The 23,749-nt window shown below is 40.6% G+C and overlaps 1 protein-coding gene across 1 annotated transcript in view; it reads right to left on the minus strand.

Moving 5' to 3' along the window:
- The window catches only part of RhoGAP100F (Rho GTPase activating protein at 100F), a 30,079-nt gene extending 7,087 nt beyond the window's left edge, over positions 1-22,992 (minus strand). The window contains exons 1-10 of the mRNA XM_086839796.1: positions 22,407-22,992; positions 18,185-18,694; positions 7,489-8,115; positions 7,157-7,430; positions 5,975-7,092; positions 4,383-5,496; positions 4,245-4,324; positions 3,874-4,186; positions 2,815-3,068; positions 46-181 (exon numbers count right to left, since the gene is read on the minus strand). Of these exons, the coding sequence (XP_086695922.1) occupies positions 46-181; positions 2,815-3,068; positions 3,874-4,186; positions 4,245-4,324; positions 4,383-5,496; positions 5,975-7,092; positions 7,157-7,430; positions 7,489-8,115; positions 18,185-18,238 (3,970 nt within the window). The 5' untranslated portion in view covers positions 18,239-18,694; positions 22,407-22,992. The remainder of the gene's footprint in view (positions 1-45; positions 182-2,814; positions 3,069-3,873; positions 4,187-4,244; positions 4,325-4,382; positions 5,497-5,974; positions 7,093-7,156; positions 7,431-7,488; positions 8,116-18,184; positions 18,695-22,406) is intronic.
- Positions 22,993-23,749: the final 757 nt, after the last annotated feature.

The following is a 23,749-nucleotide window of genomic DNA, read 5'->3' on the forward strand; positions in this document are numbered from 1 at the left end:
TGTCATTAGCTAGGTAATCTCTGGGAGCTCTTATTGCAGACTTACTTTTACCCGATCCGGATCCGGAGCCCGAGCCGGAGCCCGTCGATGCCGAACTACTGCCGGGGGAGGGTGTGCCTGGAAGTGGCAGTGGCGATTGGTCGGGAATTGCTGAGCCCACTGAGGCCCCCAATTGATAGGGCTGCAAGAGATTATGGAAGAAAAGGGGAAGAAAGAGAAGGGAGCAGGGCAAACCCGGCAAGTTGGTTAATCTGCGAATAGACTTCTTACAGCTAAGGCATGGAAATTGGGGACATGGATACTTTGGGGGGTCGCAATAACGTGCTGAGTCTTGGGTAATGGTGCACGGGAGAATTTTAATAAAATTTTGACTAGATTTTGGGTTGTTGGTAGTGTATTAATGGGTGTTCTTCGTGTATGGTGTGTGTGTGTTAAGTGTAAGACGACACATTCAACGGACACATTAAGATATCAATAGCGACAAAAGACAATTTCAGTACGTGCGCGGTGCAAATTCTCATACGGATGGCGGCCAATTCGTAAACCGATCGGGGGAAAAGGGGTTATATAGTTTGGGAGTTATATAGTTTTTGTATAGGCATTTGGTATTAGGGCAAAAGCGGTGAGGTGCAGTGATCTGAGGTGAGGTGTTCTACATGCAAACGAGGTAATAACTTGAGGAATTCGACCTTAAAGTAGGTAACTTTTTAACTAAATTTAAATCAGAGAGTTAAGGTTGGATTTCGTTTTCATTGAAAACACTTAATACGATTTAAAGAGCTCTACTTTAAAGCCAAATTCCTTAGTGTGCATGAACAATGTGCAAGTGATATAGATAAAGATTAAACAGGATAGTGAAGGATGGTGATGTATAAATAAAGGTGCTATATTAACTCGGCATATTTAATACTTTATCCCCGAAATGAACAGAAACAAAAACCTATGTAGACTCAATAAGTTTAAACTGAAAGCAGTTAGGAAATGCTCTTAAGATAGTGTTTCTTTCCCCAACCCATCTTTGTACTCTACTCTACATCAGCAGTGCTTTGAGTTAACATAATGAGGGTATTATCATGAAAGGAACTTTCAAAAAGGGGATACTACCCCAACAACTGGGACTGAACTGAGGTAGTCCTGGTAGGGTGGAATGCACAAAAGGATGGTGATGATTGATGGAGTTATTTTACAATGGCAGTGGTTAGCATTTACATGATGTGTGTTTTTTTTTTTAAAGGGTTCGGCATGTGTTTAGCATACTGAGCTGTATGGATAATACATATTGGACATATTGGATTTGGTATACGGAGATAGAGATAGAGAGGTGGTTGGAATAGTCGTTACGAGTATGTTATTTGTTACCAGTAGTGGGCCAATCATGCTTAACACGCCGTTCAACATTTATCACATCGCTCAAATCATCATCATTATTACCATCGTTATATTATGTTATATATCACACTGACATGTCGGAGTATATATTTAGATATATATAGATATATATGTGTAAGTCACAATTACAACGTCTATCGATCACGGATCACAGCAAATTATAGGATTTACTTTATGCTATTTGTTATTTGCTTGGCAATGTTATTCTTTTGTTAAGAAGCTCAAATCAAATCGACAACAGATAATGCTTGGTTAGTTTCAATAGTTAAGTAGGAAAATATATGTATGTTCGTATCATCATCGTTACTTTTTTTGCAGAACGGTCAACAGGAAAAGTTAGAAGAGCAAGAAAATGTTTCTGAATTGTGAAGTGTTTTATATGGGTTTTTGTTTCGTTATGTCTGTTAGTTCGTTTAGTGGGGGTGATAAAATATATATAATAAAATATAAAAAATATAATAATATATAATATAACCTCTTGAACCTATTAAATTTTTAAAGAAACATGATAAATGATATACCCTAATAGTTCAAAAATAACTCATAACTAAGCCAAAAATGTAGTAATTTTAATTCGGAAAGCTTTCCTATGTTAGTTTTTAGTGGATTTATAAATCTGCATACTTCATTTAATATTTTAAAAATTTCAATTTTTTTCGAAATTTGACAATTTTAATGATGTAACCCCTTATAAAAATTTCAAATTTTCGGAATTTTTTTTTTTCCAGACATGTTTAGATCAATTGCCTGGTTGATGCTGGTCAAGAATGACTCCTTCACTGATTAAAATTGTAACAACTTCTGGAAGATTCTTAAAATCCATCTTTTTATATGATATTTTTGATAGACAAATCAAATTAAAAGAACTCATAACTAAGCCAAAAATGCTTTAATTTAAATTCGGAAAGCTACTGCATACTTAGTTTAAAATTGAAATTTTGGCTGATCAAGATTATATAAGGTTTATAGGGTCGGAAATGACTTCTTCGCCGCGTTAAAGGCTTCTGACTAAAATAATAATACCCTTCAAAGGAAAAAACTAAAACAACATATATTAACAATTAAATCATGTCATCTTTTTGACTTTGAGAAAAGTCTTGTAAATCAAATTGTATTTAAATTTTATAATCACCATTGCTTATATTAAGTAAAAAATACCCTGTAAACTGAAAATAATAAACTTCTAAGCCAAAAACAGATCCTCCACCCTAAGCATATCTTTTTTGGATATTAGTAAGAGTGCAATGTGTTGTGTGTTTAATGTGAATGAGGTATGTTCTGTGTATGTGGTGATTGAGTATTTATGATTATTTGTTAATTGTTATCATATTGTTTCAATTGTCTTAGTTTCTCATTGTTCGCATGGCTGTTCTGTTGTTCTGCCTGTGGTGTGTTGTGTTGTGAGTGTGATTACTGTTTGTTTACCTGTTGCACCGCTTGTTGCAAGGCTCGATGCGATTGAGCTAACTGACCCACTACTGATTGATACAGATGACTGTTGGCTGTGGCTGAGAGCTGAGGATGGCCTTGGGAGAGTATGTTGGTTACCGAAGTGGACGAGCGGAGTAGGTTGCCCGCCGCCATGAGCTGCGCCTGCTGCTGCAGTAGAAGTGCCTGTCTGTCCGCTGGCAACGCACTGACTTTGCTTCCACGCTGCCCTGTTGACTCGCCGCGCCGACCTGTCTACATAGGACTCTGTATTAATCAATATTAATGTGGACGCGAATCGAGGTCATGCCGGGTGGCTGAGTGGATGTTTGGAAAGTGTTGGATATGGAGTGTTGGAGTGGAGTGGAGTTGGGTGATTTGGGTTTTGTAGGGTGAGGTGTAACAGTTGCCACTTGTATATATGGTATTATGTACTACTTTTTGTTATTATAGATTCAAGAAACGTATAAATTCTTAAAATTGATTTCTAAATCTTGAATAAATTTATAGATATCTAGAACATACTTTAAGTTAGCACATTTTAAAGAGTTATTAATTGATGTGTTTAGTTTTAAAAGGATTTACAGTTGATATACTTGTATAAACAGTTAATAAAGTCAATGATATGACCCCATTTATTTATTTGACCTGATGTTAAGTTAATACTGTTTAACAGTGGCAACCTGTTGAGTCTCTGACTGATGTTGTAATGTAATATGTTTTGTATGTTGTGTGTGTGTGTGGATTGCATTAAGAGCTAACAGTGAGAACGGTTCGAGTGCCGCACTTGAGTTCAAGTTTAAGTTGAAGTTGAAAGGAGGTCGAGCTGGGTGACTTGAAGACTTGGCTTGGAAAACAGCTGCTGATGCTGCGATGCATCCAAAGCAGAAACATGAAAAAGAGGGAAATAAACTCTTGCAAGTGTGGGGTGTGTTTGCTAAATTGTATTCATTTTCTTTCGGTTCGGATAACTGTGTCCTGTGTGGTCTTTGGTTTGCTCAGGGAGAGGGGAGATTGCTCAGTCTTTGGGTGGATCGGACACTGGGAGTACGTTACCTGAAGCAACACCGGCCATATTGCTCATGCTACCGGCGGTGGCTAGACCGCCCACCATCATCGCTCCAGCGGCGCCACCCATGTGCTGCGCCATCTGCTGATGCTGCGCCTGCGGCTGCGGCCAGATCTGCAGCAGATACTTGAGCACCGCGATCGGTTGGGCATGATCGATGTCAGCCCCCGGCTGCGCACTCGCCGAATGCAGCATCAGCGGTGGACCCATCACTGTGGCCAGCGCCTGGGCGGACATCTTGTTCCGCTCCGAATTGGAAACGACCAGCGACAAGTGGTCGAGCAGGAATACCAAAGTGGCCTACACACAATTAGAAATTTTAGTTAAGAATTCAATGAATATCCAACTAAAAACTTACCCTGTTCGCCCGCGGCAGGCAGTCGAGAATGCTAAGCATCAATTTCGCATTGCCCTCCGGGTCATCTGGCAAGCAGACAGCTGGAAGAGGGAACATTTTTAATTGCTTCTCCTGGCATTGGGGTTTGATAGAGCTTACCCAAAGCATCCACCGTCATCTGGAAGAGGCAGCGCGTAAACAGCGGCTCCGGCAGCTCCCTGAGGTAGTCCTTGAGCACGCCGGTGATGACGTTGATGTCAGGAACATGTTCCGGGCTCAATTCCACTGCACGGCTATTACGCTCGAAGGCCTCGCGCAGCAGCCGCTTCTTGGTGGCGGAGCCGCATAGTCGGTATAGCCCGATTATATCGAGCCCCCGGCGTTCCACCTCCTCCACGCAGCGCCTGAGGACAATGGGAACTGGTGCACATCCAGGCGCACCCTTCGACTCCCGGTTGACTACCGTCTCCAGATCGGCGCCAAAGAGTGTGGGGTAACCAGCCCTCAGGCTAGGCAGTCCGCGACGTTTGTATAACGCCAATGGGTCGGTGTGCCGCATCCTGATATATATCGTACCCCTGGGCTCCACCTTCAGGGCCAGTTGATGGAGCGGTGACTGGCGCAGGATGGCGGACAGCGAGATGGCCCCGCGATAGCACAGCTTGTGCCGGTGTTGGGGATCCCAGGAATAGACTAGAACATCAAGTTGCTTATTGCCCACCAGATCCAGTTCGAAAGACTCGTCCCAATCGAACTGCAGGTCACCGGAACGCACCACCGTCCGAGCCTTGTGTACTCGATCACATTCGATGACACAATACAGATCCCTGGTCTGTCCGGGCTGTGCTGCTCCTCCGCTTGCACCCTCGGGTGCTGTTCTTAAGCTGCGACCTGCCAGCAGATGGATCCACAGCATGCCCGATACACCACCAATATCCACAATTGGCTTGTCCAGCTTGTACTTGGCAAACTCCGCCGGATTGATGTCGATCTGACGGTGCTGACGCGGCAGTGTGGCACTTGGCGTGGGTGCTGGACTCTGGTGGCCACCGGTGCTCATGATGCTGCCACTGGGACTTGCTGGGCCGGCGGAGAGCTCCAGCAGTTGCCGCATTCGCCGTATGCTCGGCGAGCGAATGGAACCCGCTCCGCCGATATGCTGCGAGGACATGGAGCGCACGGGCAAAGCGGAAATCGGGCGGGTCAGGCCCATATTGCGGTCCAAAGTGCCGGTGCCAAGGATGTGGGTTCTGCTCGAGTAGATGCTCTCCGTCTATGTGGAAAGAAATTCGTTGTAGATTTATAAAGTTTATAAAATAACAAGAAATTAAACTAGCTTCGGGAAGCCGAAGTTGATATATTTTTGCAGTTTAAAATATTTGCATTCTTTGAATCAATATCATATTTGTATATGACAATTTTTTCGAAAAAATCGAAGTTTAAAAAACTAATAACTCAGCAAAATATGCTTCAATTTTAATTCGGAAAGCGGTCCTATGTTAATTTTTACTAGGTTAATAAATCTGCATACTCAGTTAAGAATTTGAAGAAACTCAAATTTTTGCCAATTTTTGACAATTTTAACGATGTAACCCCTTATAAAATTTTCAAAATTTTTAAAAAATTAAATATTTGCTGGAGAAAGCTAGAAAGATTCGCCTGTTAATGCTGATCAAGAATATATAGGGGGTCGGAAATGACTCCTTCACTAAATTGTATACTTCTGAATGAAATTAAAGGGTATAACTTACATTTCTCAATGCATCGTGGATGTTCTCGGCGCTGCAGGAGAACCGCTGTGCCCGGGGCTGGGCAAACATGTCGCGGGTCATCCGCATCTGTTCCGCAATTGCCGAGCTGCTGGGCGCCCTTCTTAGCCAGGCGCGGTACTCGTCCGCCGTGAATATCGAAGGACTTGCGGTGATCCTTTGACGCAGATCCCTGCCTCGCCGCACATCAAACTCGGGCGCCGAGGTATTGCCATCGTTCTCGTCCACCAAGCGATCACCCATCCGCGAGCGAATGCCTCCCAATCTCACGCCGGGACGCTCTCTGGGCAGCGAGTTGAACTTATTGAGATCCGCTGTTCCGGCCAGCATGGCAGCGGCTGCTGCAGCTGATCCCGGTCCGGGTCCTGCTCCACGCGGCATGCTCCCAATGGCGGGACGATTGTAATAATAGTAACTTGGCCGCGGTCCAATGGTTGCCTCCGTATCGCTGGAGTAGTCCAGGTTGGGCCTAGAGCGACGTGTCAGCGACTGAGCTCCGCCAGCTGGTGGTCCGTACTTGGACACACCGCCGCGTTGTTGATCGTAGCGTCCGTAGCGTCCCAAGGTGCCGCCCACTCCCACGGGCATCGGTGCTCCTCCAGCTGTGCCAGGCTTCAAGCTCGAACGGAGTAGCGAGTGCCGCCCCAGGGAGTTGGAGTAGTCGGCATATTCCACGCGAGGTAAATGCTGATCCGAGCCGGAACGTGGGAATCGAGCATGCTGCTGGGCGAGACCCACATTGCCGGTGCCCGTGGACATTCTTCTCGAGGGACCCACCACAGGCGGGCCACCCGGTTGTCCCGGGTAGAAGGCATGCACCTTCTCGGCCAGACTCTCTAGGGTGCCGGCATTCTGGTAGTAAGCATGCGAGGGAGCAAATGCATGTCCCTTTGTCGGCTGTTCCGTGATCACCGAAGATGGCGGAGGTGGTGGCTTGTAGCCCCAGTTCGGTGGCTCACCCATGGCACCTCCTCCTCCGCCGCCGCCGCCGCCACCACCGCGGGTATTGTAGTACATGTCCAGCTGCTCCGACTGCGGACTGTAGTTGTTGAGGCCCAGGCCCAGGCGTGATCGGGACTCTGTCATTTCGCGGCCATCTCCTGGAATAAATGGAGGAAAGAACAACGGATTAGCATGGCGAACACGGCGTCCATTTCAAACTACCTGTACGTCTTTCACGTGATGAGCGCGGCCTCGGCATCCGGTCCGTCTCGTCCAGATCCTCGTCCCGCAGATCCCGCTTGATCACCACCACCGGCGGCGGCTTCTGCTCCGGACGCGACAACGTCGGTGGTCCTGGTGAACCCGTGCCGCGATTGCCACGTCGCTGACGTATCGCCAGCACCAGGCGGCGCGGAATTGACATGATGATAACGACATCGTCCAGCGACATGTGGGTTACATCGACCAAGTTAACGGCTAGGATTTCATCGCCCACCTGAAAACATTTAGGAAAATTATAATACTTACATTAAGTAATCTTGAGTTAAACTTACCCTTAAACAGCCGCTGTTGTACACCGCCGATTCCAGGGCAATCCTTGAGATGAACACACCATCGGTGCGATCTGCCCCGTTGCCTTCGCGTATGTACAGACCCAGTGTCTGTCCCGGTCGCTTGACAATCTCCACCAGCTGCACCGTGTGCCTTCCATCCGCCTTGTTCATCAGCTTGTGGGCAGCATCCACGGCCTGCTTGCTGCCCATGCAACGGGGCTCCAGGATGCGGACTATCATCTCGCCACGTCGCTCCACCGCCTCCAAGGCTGCCGCCGTATTCGGATCGTGATCATTCTCAACGGCCTCTATCTGGCGGAAGATCTCGGAACTGATGCCGCTGACCTTGCGGAAGTCACCCTGCAGCATCACCGGATCCTTGACTCCCCCGCCGCCAGAGTTCGACATGGAGCCGCCGCTCTGGCCACGGTGGTTGCCGTGGTGCTGCTGCTGGTTGCCATGGTGCTGCTGGTTACCCTGATGATGGTGGTGCTGCTGCTGGTTGCCCTGGTGGTGCATTTGCTGCTGCTGCTGGTTGCCCAACGAGGACAGCTGATTGGCGGGCAGCGGGCCGGGCGGAGCGCGTCCCGGGCTAGCAGTGACATCAGGAACTGATCTTCCATTCTCCTGCAAAACACAAAAAATAAAGTAAAGGATGAGAAAATATAGTTAGTTTCTCGTTAGTTTCGTATTCATTCTCGTTGAAAGCGCCGGCGGAGGAGCTTAATGCAAATCTCGAGTGCAACGCGGCGTTGCATAAATTAAACTAATTGTTGCCCCAGCTGCCGCTGCTACTGATTCAGCTTCTGCTGCTGCAGCTTCTGATGCTGCTCCACTTAAGCCGCGCTAAAAGATTTAGCTTTGCATGAATTAAGCTAATTTTGCGCAGTTTTCTATACGCTTCAGGGCTATATTGTAGTTAAGCTAAAAGCTATTTAAGTTTATATTTAAGGTGTTTGTATACGTAATTAACATAAGCTCTTGGGAAAGTAAATTGGAGTTGTATTTCCTTAGTAACTAAGCTTTCACAGAAGTGTATAAGCATTACATAGCTTACTTTTATGAAGTTAGTTAGAATAAGAAAAGGCAATTAAGCTAAGAAAGCCGAAATTAATATAACCTTGCACTTTGTAAATGTTTTATAAGATTGAATAAGAAATCGATCATAAGTGGGATTAAAATATTTACATTCTTTAAATCGATATCTACAAACAATTTTTCTAAAAATCAAATCTTCTGAAACTCTTAACTACGCCAAAAAAGCGTTAATTTTAATTCCGAAAACTGTCTTATGTTAGTTTTTAGTAGGTTAATAAACCTGCATACTTTATTTAATATTTTAAAAATTTCATTTTTTTGCGAAATTTTAACAATTTTAACGATGTAACCCCTTTTAAAAAATTTCAAATATTGAAAAAATTTTGAAAATTTAGTTTTCTTCCAGATCGATTCTCTTTTTGATGCTGATCAAGAATATATATGATTTATAGGGTCGGAAATGACTCCTTCACTGATTAAAATTATAATAATCTATGCAAGATTCTTAAAAATCCATATTTTCATATGATATTTTTTTATTGACATATCAAAGTTTAAAAAACTCATAACTAAGCCAAAAATGCTTTAATTTGAAATCGGAAAGCTGCCCTATCTTAATTTTTATTAGATCAAGAATATATATGGTTTATAGGGTCGGAAATGACTCCTTCATTGCGTTATAAGCTTCTGACTAAAACAAAAATACCTTGCAAGGGATTTCGATTTACTTTTATTATGTTCAATAAAGAAATACATAAATAACCTAAAACTATAGCAGTTAGTACCAAACCCTTTTAGCATTTTTAATGATCAGTGTCCCTCAACGTCACTTTCTGCTTAGTTAACAACTCAATTTACTTGCAAAATGGTAATAAGTCGCAGGAAGTCCTGCAAGTCCTGCTGTCCTGTCAATCAAGCGTGGCCCAGAAAATGTGTGCAATAATTATTTCGTCAGAGTCACCGCTTACTTCACTTCTTTCCAACTCACGCCAACTGTAATTTCTGTCAGTGGCACATCAGGAGACCCAAGGATACGACGTCAGGAAACTGAAACTGGGACTGGGACTGAACTGTAGCCGTGCACGTGACGTTCACCAACGATGATGTCACACGGCGGTCAGAAGTTGGAGGAAGTCCCACCACTTGCCGCCTTCCTCTCAACCCCTCCTACACCACTCAAAAAAAAAAAATCACAGGACACGGCAACAATGTGCAACTTTGATTTTCATGGGGACTCCCCGAAAACCATGGTACGGGTGGGTGTGTGCCCATGAAATTGGTTTTAAATGAAGTTGCCTTTTGGCCGAAGCTAAACGAAGTTTTTAATGGATTAATGTAAGGAGAAAGGAAGAGGGGACACAGCGTAAATTGTGTGGTCAACGCGGAGAAGTGCCTGCAGTTGCTCCTTTTTTCCCCCCATGCTCTGCGGTTGCCAAAAAATCATGTTCGCAACTGCCCGCAAAAAAAAAAAAAAAGAAATCTTTGAAATTGCAAAACTTTGACATGTGTCGGTGACTGTCTCTCACCCCCGCTGGCCCCCTTGAAACTTGCTCCATTTTGAGCCGCCATCCCCGAACATTGTTGCTGTTGCTGTTGTGTAACTTTGTGGAACTTGCAAAGCAGCAGCGGCAAGGACACGAGGAACAGATGTCGTTAGGACGGAAGTTTTTGGGCGTCAAAAGCGTCTGCCTTGGTCCACGTTGCTCTTTCAGTCAAATGGGCATTATTATATGCCATGCATATTCCATGAAAATCTGCTATCACTGGGAAAAATTATGTACATCAGTTGGGTATACACAAAAAATTGTTTCATAGATAAGTAATATAGGATGTCTTAACTTTAGAAACCATTTATGAATAGTTTTAATAGCACAAAATACTTCCAATGGTGTATGAAATTATAAAAGAATTACTTAAATCAGTTACAGATAATTAAAAATAAATATTGTTGATATCTTGAAGGATTTTAAATCTGTTTTATAATAAAGAACACTCCATTGTTAACATCTTTCTACTTTTTTGTTTAAACTCACTCGTAATTCAGTTTTGTAAAATGTATAACTTTGACAACTTTCATGGCACTTTCTTAACTGAAACTTATATTTTTTATTGGCCAACTTTGGTCTAGTTTTCCTCTCCATCTAATACCCCGTGGCAATTGGGTATGAAAGTTTCTGTTGTTGGTTGCTTGGCTGGCATTAAACTATTAAAGTGTGTTTACTGTAATGGTATTTCGGTGTTTTGTTTGCAGTTTGCCAACTGCAAATGCATAAGCATATAAATAATTCAGCCGAAATACCAGGACATCATTAACACACAAATACAAACACACACCCAAAAAAAAACTGGTCATTTGTGCCGCCCACTTGCGTGAGTGTGTGCCAAGAGTGTGTGCATGTGTGTGTGTGTGTTCCGAACTGGGCGTGGCTCTGGCCGAACAACTGTATTCAATAAAAAGAACCTGCCTGCCTGCCTGCTCAGGCTCAAAAGGAGCGAAGAAGGCGGAGCATTGTTGATGGCACCCTATTGTTGTTGTTGTTTTGTTGCTGTTTACTAACGAGAATGGTACTGGAACGAACAACTACAACAATTGGAGCAACAGCAACATTAAATATTAGAGTTAAGCTTCTCGACTAGTGAAATACCTAGCAAACTAAAGAACATTCCCATATCTAAGCTTGGATTTGGAATATTTAAGGGAAAAGGTGTTACAAAGGGTATCCCAAAAAAGTAGGCAATACTTTCTGTGAAAACTAAAGAGCTGCGTCAGGCTAGTTTTTAAGACAAAATGTAGCTCTTGAGAGCGTAATATTTGTATGATTGAGCTGTTATTTCTCATAATAAACAAATTAATTTTCTGTTAAAATATATCTTCCTTCGATTATATCCCTTAAACGCAGCTTTACAAATACCATATACCTTTATAATTTTCAAGAACCTGGCGCAAAAACAAAAAACAATAAATATAACCAGTGTGCATCGCGTGCAGGTTTGCTTAGGCCTGAGAAGGAGGTGAAAAACAAAAAAACACAACGCTCTGTGCCTCTAAATGGACACATGAAGTGCCAATGGAACAGCAAACACCCCCTCCGTCCGAAGCTGTCAGCGGGAAATTTATGCATCCACATGAGGGCAGCCGTGGCAGCCAGTGTCCTGACCAGCGCCCCTCGTCCTTTTTGCCTCCTCAACCCCAGCTATGTGTTCCCTTGTCAAGTTCAGTGTAATCATTTTCCAGAGTTGCCTCACTCTCTCTTACTCTCTTTGTCACACGAAAGTATTAAAATTCAATTATTCATTCTTTTTCCCAGAAATGGCACGATGCCCTTTCATAAGGGTTTCTATAGTTTGTGTGTTAGATGTACATATACCTAAAGTTATTATCTGTCAAAAGTTAGGCATGGAAAAAAATGTAAACTTTACTGAGAACTATTTAAACTTAAAATGTACTTACAAAGTTACAGAGTATATTGTTGAACAAATGTACTTATTTAGGCAACATTTTTAACAAATTACTGAACCCTTAATCAAGATAGAAACTTTACTCTTTTTTTCGGTAGACATAATCAGGTCATTTTACAAAAGAATAAAAGAGAAATAGTAGTTCTTTCAGAGTACTACATGCTCCTGCCGTGAAAAGCAGACCTCCTTTCATTATAACTAGTTTCTTTTCTTGCTAAAAATGTCTCAGCTGCATGGCTGAGGGCGTTTTCCACTTACTTTGCCGCCATAAGTTATTTACAGCGAGTCGCGTACTTAATTAGTAAGTGCATAGTTTATTAACCGGCAAATCCAATAAGTTAGGGGGATCTGGAAATTGCCATGAAGGAAAGGGAGGGGGTTTAGAAGGGTTCAAGTGAATGCAAATTACCGGGGCGGGTTTACATTAAGCGTCTTTAGGCAAAGTCAAAGTCTGGCGCACATGTGACTCAGACCAGACGTGGACGGGGACGGACTGAAAGCCACTCTCCTTCACTCCTACTCTGGGGGCAGCCCCTCTGTTTAAACTCATTTCGACTTCATTATGTTCTTGCCGCTGACTAAGCAGTGGAAGCCTACTGGAAGCCACCGCCAATCCCAACCAGATCCATCCCCCTCCCCTCATGCCATGTCACTTCCACACCCGCCCCGCAGGGTGGTGACGACAACTAATTGAAAATCCTCAAGACATCACATATTGAGGACTGACTTTGGCAGGCTTTTTTAATTATGGATGATTCTTCTTGTAACTTGGGAGGAAAAACTAATTTAGGAAAGCAAAAATGAAGAGAGAGAGAGAAAAAATTGATATACAGGCTGGGATAAGGCATAAGGAATAGGGGATAAGGAGCAGGAAGAGGAAGCCATTAGAGGAAGTTGCGTGACAACACAAATCAATAAAATCGTTTTTAGTGCCTGAACGGCAGCCAAATAAAAAATAAACACCCGAGAAACGGAAATTGACTAAAATTGTAATTATGTCAGAGCAGACGCCATTAACTATACGGTAACTGCAAGGCCAAAGTAGAAATATTTCGATATTTATGCCACATTGAACTATGATTATTAAAGAAAAATTCGAATTGTAATAGTAGGATATATATTTAATGCAATTTACACAGCTTATTTACATTTTTTCAATGATTTAAAAGTTTAAATGCCATATAAGCTGTTTGTATAGATTAATACCTGCAAAATGTAATGAAAATATTTTAGCTTTTTAATAAAAATAGGTCTGAGAATACCATAAATTTAACCAGGAAAACAACGTTTTTTGCAGTAGAAACCTCAAAAAATGATATTAAACCAAACTAAAATAGTATGTTTGAGGAACAAACTCCCCAATAAGTAGGCTATACTTTGGGTAAAGTGGTGGTCTTGCAATACACAATTTAAAAGAAGTAATTTTTCCTTAGTGTAGTAACCCCCTAAAATCCAGAGGCATTAGCCTGGTCTAATCACTTTTCGGCAGGTTGGCGCTCCCTCTCGAATGCGGTGAAAGAGAGTGCGTCATTTCCCCGGGCCTGGTTAATAATTGACTAGCCATAATTGTAATGACTGAGCCTCGGTTCGATTTCGATCTGCTCTCCCACAACTCGACTGACTTGCCACCCTTCCGTCCGTCTGCCAGCTGTCCTCTCCTCTCCCCGTCCCAGAGTCAGTACGATTGATTGATTGACCGACACATTGATTGATTGTCGGCGGAGCGTGTGATTTAGCATGATGTGCTGAACCTACGACCCCGATCCTTTTTCGCCTTTTGTCTAACTAAATGCCTTGGGACGCTGCTCAGATTGGCCAAACAAAAATGAGAATAATTGCTTTGACTTAGCAGCGTCAAGCTATAGACATTGGAATTGATGAAATTGATTCTGTATAGCCATGGTCGTGTAATTAATAATTCCCGGGAATAGTAGCAAGTCATGTTATTTGTCTAATGGTGCTCAAACTGATCAAATTACTCATCGCTATTCAAAGGAATGCCAGCCGAAAAGCTTTTGATAAATTTGGGAGTCTTGGCCAACAACATTGAATGGATTTGAATCGTGGTGCCCAACTTTGACCACTAAAAGGGAAGGAATTTTCGGGAAAATGATATAGAAGTAAGTATATGGAAAATACAGCATAACATTTGTGTTAACAAAATAAATTGTATGCCGTTTGGCACGTGTATCCAAAAGGCTTCCATTTTTTCTCCTCTGGGGCATTTGGCCATTCATTTGGCATTCATAACATTCGCCACACACACAAACAGAAAAGGCATTTCCTTGGGCTAAACTATTCCAGGAAATAATGGAACAATGCAAACCGAAACCGGACCAAACCGAAGCGAACCGAACCGAACCGAAACGGAACCAAAACCAAATTCCACCTGAACCACAAACAAAAGGGCAAATAATTATAAATTTAAATGCCCAGTGAAATTCCCTAGGCGGCTGGCATGGCGAAGCCAATTACACGTCACCCGACCCTATGGCTCTCCTATGGAATTTACCCAATTCACTGACAACGATTACAATTAAATGCCAAATGCACAACATTCTCATTCTCATGCTCTACCTCGTCCATGTTAATAATAGTTGTCAGTTGCAGCTGCGCTAATGTCAAAATATGTGGAACAAGACCAGGACACAGGAAACCAAGAACAGGGATCGATCGATGATGGGATTAAGGAAAGAGTTAAGGGTTGGGGATAAAGAATTTAAGTTAATAATGAATATCCTTATTTAGATATAAATGAATTAAATATTTAAAGCTTCTAAAAGTTTACCAAAATAAAGCAAATAAATGTAGCTTACAAGAAAGGAGATTAACAATATCCAAGAACAAATGTTTATCTTTCTTCTTCGATATTTCCTCTACCTTCTAAATACATAAACTTCCAGCTTTTATAGAGTGTTTCCAGTACAGAATTCAATATTTAAACTCCCTTATCTTGCATCAGTGTTCATATCGCGTGTTCCCTGTACCAAAGCTGGTGTCCTGAACAGGAATGAAAAGCTGGAACGTAAGCTGGAGCTGTGGCTTGACTCGAATCAGATTGGATGGCTTTTGATTGGGATGGGAATGGTAAGAGAGGGTGGGGTGCCGTTGCCGGTGCCGGTCGAGATAACCGCAAATTAAGGCAAACAACAAAGCAACAACCACTACGACGAGAACGACGACGACGACGACAACGCAAGTGACACAAGCCGCATTGTGGCAGTGCCACTGACAGCCAAGGAGCTGGAGCAGGAGCAGGAGCAGGAGCAGGAGCAGAGCAGGAGTTACCAGCACTCAAGCCCGCACTTTCATGGGCGCACCCGGCGTATACGTGATTTATTGATTAAATTCAAATTTGCTGGCAAACACAATGGTTAGAGAATGCCAAGATGGCGTCAAACGCATTCCAGGCATCGCATTATGCAATTAGATCCGGACAGAATAGGATAGGATGCCACAGGACATTGGGATATCAGGGCATCAAAGGCCATAATCTTCGTACGTCGTACGCCTTACATACCTCCACACACATCCAATCAAAAGTGTCGAGTGACAGGATGAAGCGTGAAGATATCCCAGAGAAGAGTGAGTGGGCGATGCAGGAAAAACCTTTCACTGGCTCCGGCCACTCACATCACTCACGGGGACACAAGGACATCCAGCTGGGGGAGCTGCAATTGCTTTTTCTCTCAGCTGAAAGCCTGAAAGGTTTGAATTGCACTCAAAAAATGAACATGAAATCGCTGAACATATGAGACTTAAAGAGAATTTCAATACTTGTGTGATTGCATTACTAAATTGATACACAAAACAATAAGAGGCTTCCGAAAATATGAAAGAAAGTATTATTTTTCATATAAAATATATCAAAAGAAAATAGGACACTTTCATTTACCAAGAAAACATTTTAATTAACATTTTAAGTCAACTTCTCCTGCATTGTCTTAATCTTAAATGTATAATATTAAATTTAAGGCATTTCTCTACTATTTCCTCCTCAAATTTTTCAAGTGCCTCAAACTCCCCGAAAAAAAAAGAATTTAATTACCCAGCCGAATGGAAGAAGTGCGCAAACAATTTCGTGCCTGCCATTATCTATGCAAATATTTTTAGCGCCCGTCGGTCCCCTCACAGGGTCTGCATACTTAATGGGATTTTATTTCAATATTTCAAGCACCCTCAGGATCCGACGACGGGCCAAAGTAGTTGAAAGTTGCAATCTGTGGCGGCCGACCCACCCACCCACACCCCAATGTGAGTGTACATGTATATGTACGTGTGTAAATAAACAAAAAAACGATTATATGTCTAAGTGGCTTCTCTGATTGTGCCCCAACTTCCCGTCAAACTCTCCAGTTTGTTTCACTTTATCAACACACAAGTTCAAAGTTTTGCTTATTTATTATGCTGCGTTTTTTTTTTTATTGCCCTGTTTTACAGTTTCGCAGTTTTGCCTTTTAAAGTAAGTTGATTCGGTTTTGGCAGATGGTACATTGGCCTCTGTAACGCGTTGCCATGAAATATGCATTATTATTTGTTTTACGCATATTTATTTATTCATTCATCCGCAGGACTGTACGACCAAACAGCTGCGGTCAGTTAAATAATATTAAAATGGAATCAAGTAAATAAAATAAACAGCATTTACTGCTGACCAATAATTTGCAAAAACCATGCTAAAATTATGCAAAATGTTATGAATATTGAACAAGTAGATTTCGAAAAGAAAAATAATATATAACAGAAGAAAATAATATGTAAAAATGTTCTGTTATTTTGTTATGATTTATCATTTTAACATTTCCATAAAAGCCGGTTGTATTTTTTAACCTCTTTTTCATTCACTTCATATTTTTCGAACCGCAACTGTATATTAAAATTGTTTTCCTTCCAGGGTAAAACCAACAACGATATAAAATTTAAAAAAAATTGCAAAAACAACCAATAATTGCTTATGAAAAATAAAAGGGAAACAAACCGTTTATGGTTAAAATGGAGTTTAAGTTTGGTAGCTTAAGCGGCTAATAGTCGCAAACTGGGGAGGAGCGTGCAAAAGGCAATATTTATGCATACCAATACTTGGGCATAAATATTAAAGTGAAATATATACACGTGCACAAAAAGTATATATATATATATATATACAAATATGAAAATGTCATGCAAATTCGTTTGCTTTCGGCTGCCATGAGAAGGAGCGGGTGGCTTTCGCTTTGGACTTGCGTATTTTATGCAGACTTATGACATTTCCAGCGCTTTATGGCTCCCGCCTTTATTGATGTGGGTGTAGTTGTGTTCGCCTCTCTGGCATTTTCCACACAACAGCACACAACAGCCGCTACACACACCGCACACGAGCATGATATTGCAGAAATATTTCCTTTGAAGCCCCGCTCTAACTCAATATTGCTCTCGGTGTGATGGTAATTCAGAATCACTCTTAAAGCTCAAACACAAAAAAACGGAGTACTAGAATTTTTATTCATATTTCAATTTGCTGTTTGCAGAATTTATCAACGCCCTTGAATGGGAAATATTTTTTTGCTACAGTTTCATGTTTCATGAACTTCAATAAATGATAAGAGGTGCGCGGTATGGTTGTGGAATTCTTTAAAAACAATTCATGCTCTTTGTGGTTCTTATTTTACAACATTAACTTTGTGTACAACAAAACGTTGTAATTATCCTGGCATGCATTTATTTTAATAGCAATATTTAGTCTTGGAAAATATCTCAAACTTTAAAGTTGATAATTTATGATTTCTTGTTAAACCAACTCCTGAATTATGTTAGCAAAATAAACCTACATTTTCTATAAATTTTTTAAATTATATCAAAAAGTAAAGTCTTTATAAATTTTAGTAACTAACGCAGCTTAAAGAAATTCTCCCCAAAGCATATAGTACTTTTATCTGGCTTAAACAAATCAGCTTTTGTATGGAAAATGAATGGGCCGCCAGTCTCGAATTTAGATTATAATCCCAAATCCCATGTATACGGCACTTTGATGATGTCGAAAAAAGCACATAAATTGTGAGCTTATTATGGGAGTACATTGGATTTTCTTGCCGCTATTTGCAATGGCAATCAAAGTGGGCTTTCCACCCACGGGCGATGGCGATGTCAGGGCCAGGCAATATTACTTAATGCTCTATTAATAAATAAAACAAACGAAAAACCCCCACACAGACACACTCACCTTGCGATGGCTGCTTCTGGTCAGGAAACATCCTGTGGTGGCGCTATCGCACATTAATTTTGTTGCAGCCAACTTGCTTGCTTTTCGCGTCGAAAGGTTATATATCGAAATATGTATATAAATATATATTTATATATAGAGGGATATGTGTATCACGGCCACACACACGCACTGTCTCGCGAGGATATGTTGAATTTTCTAATTTAAATGATAGTTTCGTTTCGTTTCGATGCGATTCGATTCGATTTGATTTGATTTTGGTTCATATACTTAATTCGCTGTATGTTTTATCCTTGCTCCTTTTGTTCGGTGGTTTCGTAACGCTTACTTAGGTTATAATTTGATACGTATTTTGTTGCTCCCGCACACGTCCTAAGGCTTAGTTCCAATTGTATCATTTCATTTCGGTTTTGTTTCGCTCGGTTATGGGTTTTATCCGCTTTCCATTTTCTAAGCACACAAGAGCCATGATAACTGTATATCTATAAGTGTGCTTCTGTATCAGATACACTGAGGAAATATATATTTTCGGTGGGTATTTTTTTTTTGCCAAACAAAGCGGTAGGAAAATTCTTTTACTGCTAACTAACTAAATACTTTATATTTTAAATACTCAATAAAGAGCCTTTAAATATTTTAAAGGAAGTTCTAGGATGATTATTATATTGTTCAATATTCAGTAAATAAAGTTCTTTAGTACAAAACATTTTTGTATTTTCTGTTGTATTTTCTAAATGCTTTACAATTTTGAATTCTAAAACAAGTGCCTTAAAATATTTTAAAGGATGATGAATAGTATAATGTTTAATATTCAATTAATATACTTCTTTAGTACTAAAATTGCTTTAAAATTCTATATACTGAATAAAGATCCTTAAAATATTTGAAAGGAAGTTGAAAGTTTAATATTCATTCAATAAACTACTTTGGTATAAAACATTCTTCTATAATCTTTTGTACATATATTATTTGATTCTTCTCCTCTCCCATTTATTCCAGTGCAGATGCCTTGTGGCACTGTGCGTGTTTGTCTGTGTGATTTCCTTTTCTCCCTGCCTTTTGTTGCCAAGCGAAATATTTATGTTTGCCTTTCACGCTTCACTGCCAATGGCGAATGGCGAAATTGGGAACGGCGGCTGGCGGCGGCTTTCCGTCTCTCGCCGTTTGCCAAAACGTTTTCAAAATTTCTACACAATTGATTTAAATGGCTCTTTAAGTGCGGTCTGCCAGGACAGAAGTCCAATACCCAAAAACCAAAACCCAAAACTGGGCAACGAGCCAGCACAGTAAGTGTGTGTGTATTTGGTGGAGATGAAGAGAGTCAGTGAAACCGCCCACGGCATTGAGTACTTTACGCCTTCCAGACTGGCGAAAATAATTTCGTAGGGCCGTGCAAAAATTTCATTAATTTCAGGCATACTAAATTAAAAAACGGGGCAACCCACCAAAACACCACAACTCCAACAACAAAAGCCGGGACGGACTCTACTAATTTGCGGGGAACAAAATAAAAAGTTGGCAAAAGAAAAATGGGTTTTCCTTACTTATAGGCAAAAGAAATATATATATATATAACCGCGGGTGGGTGGAGAGTGTTGAGAGCCATTACTGACTATCAAGAAAAATAAGAAGAAATGAAAAGGTGTTGGGATTAACCAAGTATAATCCGATAGCCAACAAGGAAAAGCTGACAATTAAATAAATTGCTTTTGCAAACTATCGCACATGAAAAATAGAAAAGCTTTGGAATAAATTAAAATAGCTGGAAAAAAGACTACACTTTAGTTTGTGTTTAAACAAATAATACCATTTTAGTTAAGAAAAACAATAATGTAAAATAGAAAAGGAAACTAACTTTGGGAAACTAAAGTTTATAGATCGTTACAGTTTGCAAGTCAATGGATCGAATCGGAAATCCCTCATAACTAAGCTTAAAACATTCACATTCTTTGAATCAACATTTATCGAAATTTTTATATGGAAAATTTTTCGACAAAGGTCAAAGAATAAAAACTCATAACTTAGCCAAAAAAGCATTGATTTCAATTCGGAAATCGTTCTTAAGTTAATTTTTATTTGGATAATAAATCTGCATACTCAATTTATAATTTTAAAAAGTTAAGATTTGTATCAATTGTATCAAAATTTTCAAAATATTGAAAAAATTAAAAATGGCCGGACATAGCTAGATCTAGATATGGGGGTCGGAAATGACTCCTTCACTGTTTAAAATTATAATAATCTATGCAAGCTTCTTAAAATCCATATTTGTATATGCAATTTTTTGTTTGATAAATCAAAGTTTAAAAACTCATAACTAAGCAAAAAATTCTCAAATTTTAATTCGGAAAGCTTTCCTGTGTTGATTTTTATTAGGTTATTAAATCTGCATATTTTTGCAGTTTTTGCAAATTTTGCCAATTTTTGACAATTTTAACGATGTAAGCCCTTTCCTTTTTTTTATAATTTGTACATTTTGAATAATTTTTTTTTTGTTTGCTCAAGATAGCTGGAAAGATTTGCCTGTTGTTGCTGATCAAGAATATATATGATTTATAGGATCGGAAATGATTCCTTTACAGCGTTATGAGCTTCTGACTAAAATCATTATACCCTGCATGGGCATAATGATATTTATAAAGAAAAGAGAAGTTCCAAATTCAATTTATTCATTTTATTGTTTTAATTATAATTTTTGTGACAAGGCAGTCTGCCTTCCTCGATTCCTGGAAAATAATTGAGCTGTCTCTGGCTGATTTCCTAGGCCCCCTTTTTTATATCGCACTGAGGCTGGATGAAGGAAAGCCTTTGACTTAAGCTACACTAAAAGAAAACGCTTGAAATTGATTTTAATTTAGTTTTAGTTACAAAATTCTATATACAATACCTTAAAATTTGTCGAAATAGGAAATAGGATTAAGTTTGTTGAAATATCAACACAAATATAACGATTATTTAAAAAACTAATACAAAATATAACATTTAAAGTACTAAAATCTTTTATTAGGCTACCTATTTTTCCCTCTCTGTATATATAAACAATGCCTTGAGCTCTAGTTACATTTCCCGCGCGGCTGCTTTGGCAATATAAACTATGCGGAGTTGTGGTGTTGCGTGGGTGGGTGGGTGTCTTGGGTCTTTGTGGGTGGCCTCCAGTTTTCCTTTTTCTTGGGCGTCTTATTCTGCAGACGTGCTAAGACCAACAGCGGCAAGTAAATGCCAAAAATTACATTTTGCCACTTTTGCAGACGGAAAGATGAAGCCCTCACCCCGCATTGAGAATGGCCTGAGAGTTTTGCCAAAGCGGCTGAAGCGGAGGCCACGCGGCGTATACGCAATGTGTGGGCCATGCTACGTGGGTTAGAGTTGTCGAAGATAATGGCTGCCTTGGGCCTGTGTCTTGTGTGTCTCTCGTCTTGTGTCCCCCTCTCTCTCTTCTCTCTCTCGCTCTCTCTATGTCTCCTTTTGGGGCAATCGTCGGGCTGTTGAACCTTGATTGTGTGTGTGTGTGTGTGTGTGTGTGTCTGCCCCCCTTTTGTCAGTGTGTTGGCGTGGGTTTTGGGATGGTTTTGGGGGTGTTTTTCTGCCTGGGTGTGGGTGTCCCCTCTCTGTGTGTGTGTGCAAGGGGGCGTGAGCGCGCGCATTTAGCAACAAAAAAAATTTTGTCTGTATATGGGCCAGTCCAAAAAAAGAGGCACAAAAAAATATAAGTGTAAGCACACACAAAAATGAATAAGTCGTTGAAGAAATTGCGTTGAGATTGGTGCCTCGTTGCGTATACGCAGCGAAGTCTGGCTCTAATAAATTACATTTCGGTTGTCACACGCACAAAATATACACACACAGACAAACACACACACCCAGAGAGACGCACTGAAGGACACGTGCACTGAAGTTGACTATTTTTGGCGCATTCATTTAATATTCAGCGAAATCTCTTTATATTTCAAAGCAATCATTTTTAGATGTCGCAAAAAAAGGCGTTCATAAAAACCACACCAAAATCTGAAGAGAGTACTATAAATCACTTGTCAATCTTATTTTTTACTTTAAAAATATATAAATACAAGTTTATTTAGAGGTACTTTTTACGTTTTCTTTGGCATAATTTAAAGCATAATCATAAATAGTAAAAGTTTCTTTATGATTAAAATTGCAATGCATAAAAATGTTAAAATAATAGAAAGAGATTTCTAAATCACTACATTATCCTTTGATTTACCTAGGTCTGTAAATATATATAATATATGTATGTATTCCCTAAGACAGTTTTAATTGACTGACGTTTTCGTTTGTAGTTTGCTTTTTATTTTGCTATTGATCGAAGCAAGGCAATTTAATGCGACATTTAAGTTTTATCGTCGCGTTTCGTTTGCCTTTCTGCAATCATTTTTAGAGTCCGTCCGCAGCGATGACGCTAATGTTTGATGACGATTTCGTTTTTTTGGTTTCGTTTCTTGGAATTTTTGGTTTTAGTTCAGTTTAGCGTTTTTTTTTTTTTATGTTTTTTAGGTGGACCTCCGTTGAGCGCGCGCGTTTTTCCAGCGCCGTCCCCTGCCGCGTGCGTGAAATAGTATTGAATAAGTTGCTTTTTAATGAGTTTTACTACACGCCACGAGCTCTGCAGCCGCACTATATACACACACTGCTGTGTGTGTATGTATATATATATAATCGTATACTACTACGCACGCACGACGCTGCTGTTACAACGGCATTAATCAGCCGACGGACTTTTCACGATTTTCACAGAGGGAAAAGCGTCCGACGCGCTCAACTGAACTTTGCGTATTGAATGCGCGCTTTGGGCCCGGCGAGCCAACTCCGAATATCCGGCACTCGGAAAAGTCGGCTGGCCGAAGTTGATGGCGAAAAACATCTCCATTCTCGAAATTGGAGCAAATACATTTGCAAACAGGAAAACTCTCACGCACACACACACACACACATCATGAAAATCTCTCCCGTTTTTGTTGGGCAACATTTTCTTGTGTAACGGGAGCGAAAGCTTTTCTCATTCGGAAAACTTCGGCTTTCATTTCGTCTGTCGTGCGAGGAGCTCTCTGTGTGTGTATGTATTTGAATTATTTAACACGAAAAAATTGGCAGTCGGGATTTGGGGAATTGTGTTTGATACGCGCGAGTCCTGTGAAGGAGCAGGCAGGAGCAGCAGCAGAAGCAGCTGCAGGAGATGTCTTTTGGGGACGACGGTGTTCCCGGCATTGCCAGATGTGATTTTTAACCGAGCGGTCTTGAACTTGTCCAAAATGCCCAGGACATTCGCTTGGCATAATTGATTGCACAAGCTAAACAGGATGATAACGGGTGTATATTAGAAGGAGCCAAGACAATAGGTTATATTTTAAAGGGATTTGTTTCAATAAGCTTGAAGTACTCCGAAATATTTGTAGTATTTAATATAGATTTATTTTTCTATCCTTTTATAATTTACCATATAGATCTGCAATAAAATGTCTGACTTAAATATAACCCGAACCTTAAATAATAAGGTAAAACATAGAATGCAATTTTCAAGTATTTTATCTCATTATTAGCTACAAAATT

Source organism: Drosophila serrata, unplaced genomic scaffold (genome assembly GCF_035046125.1).
Source record: "Drosophila serrata isolate PLE 108 unplaced genomic scaffold, ASM3504612v1 contig_376, whole genome shotgun sequence".
Classification (NCBI taxonomy): Eukaryota; Metazoa; Arthropoda; class Insecta; order Diptera; family Drosophilidae; genus Drosophila; species Drosophila serrata.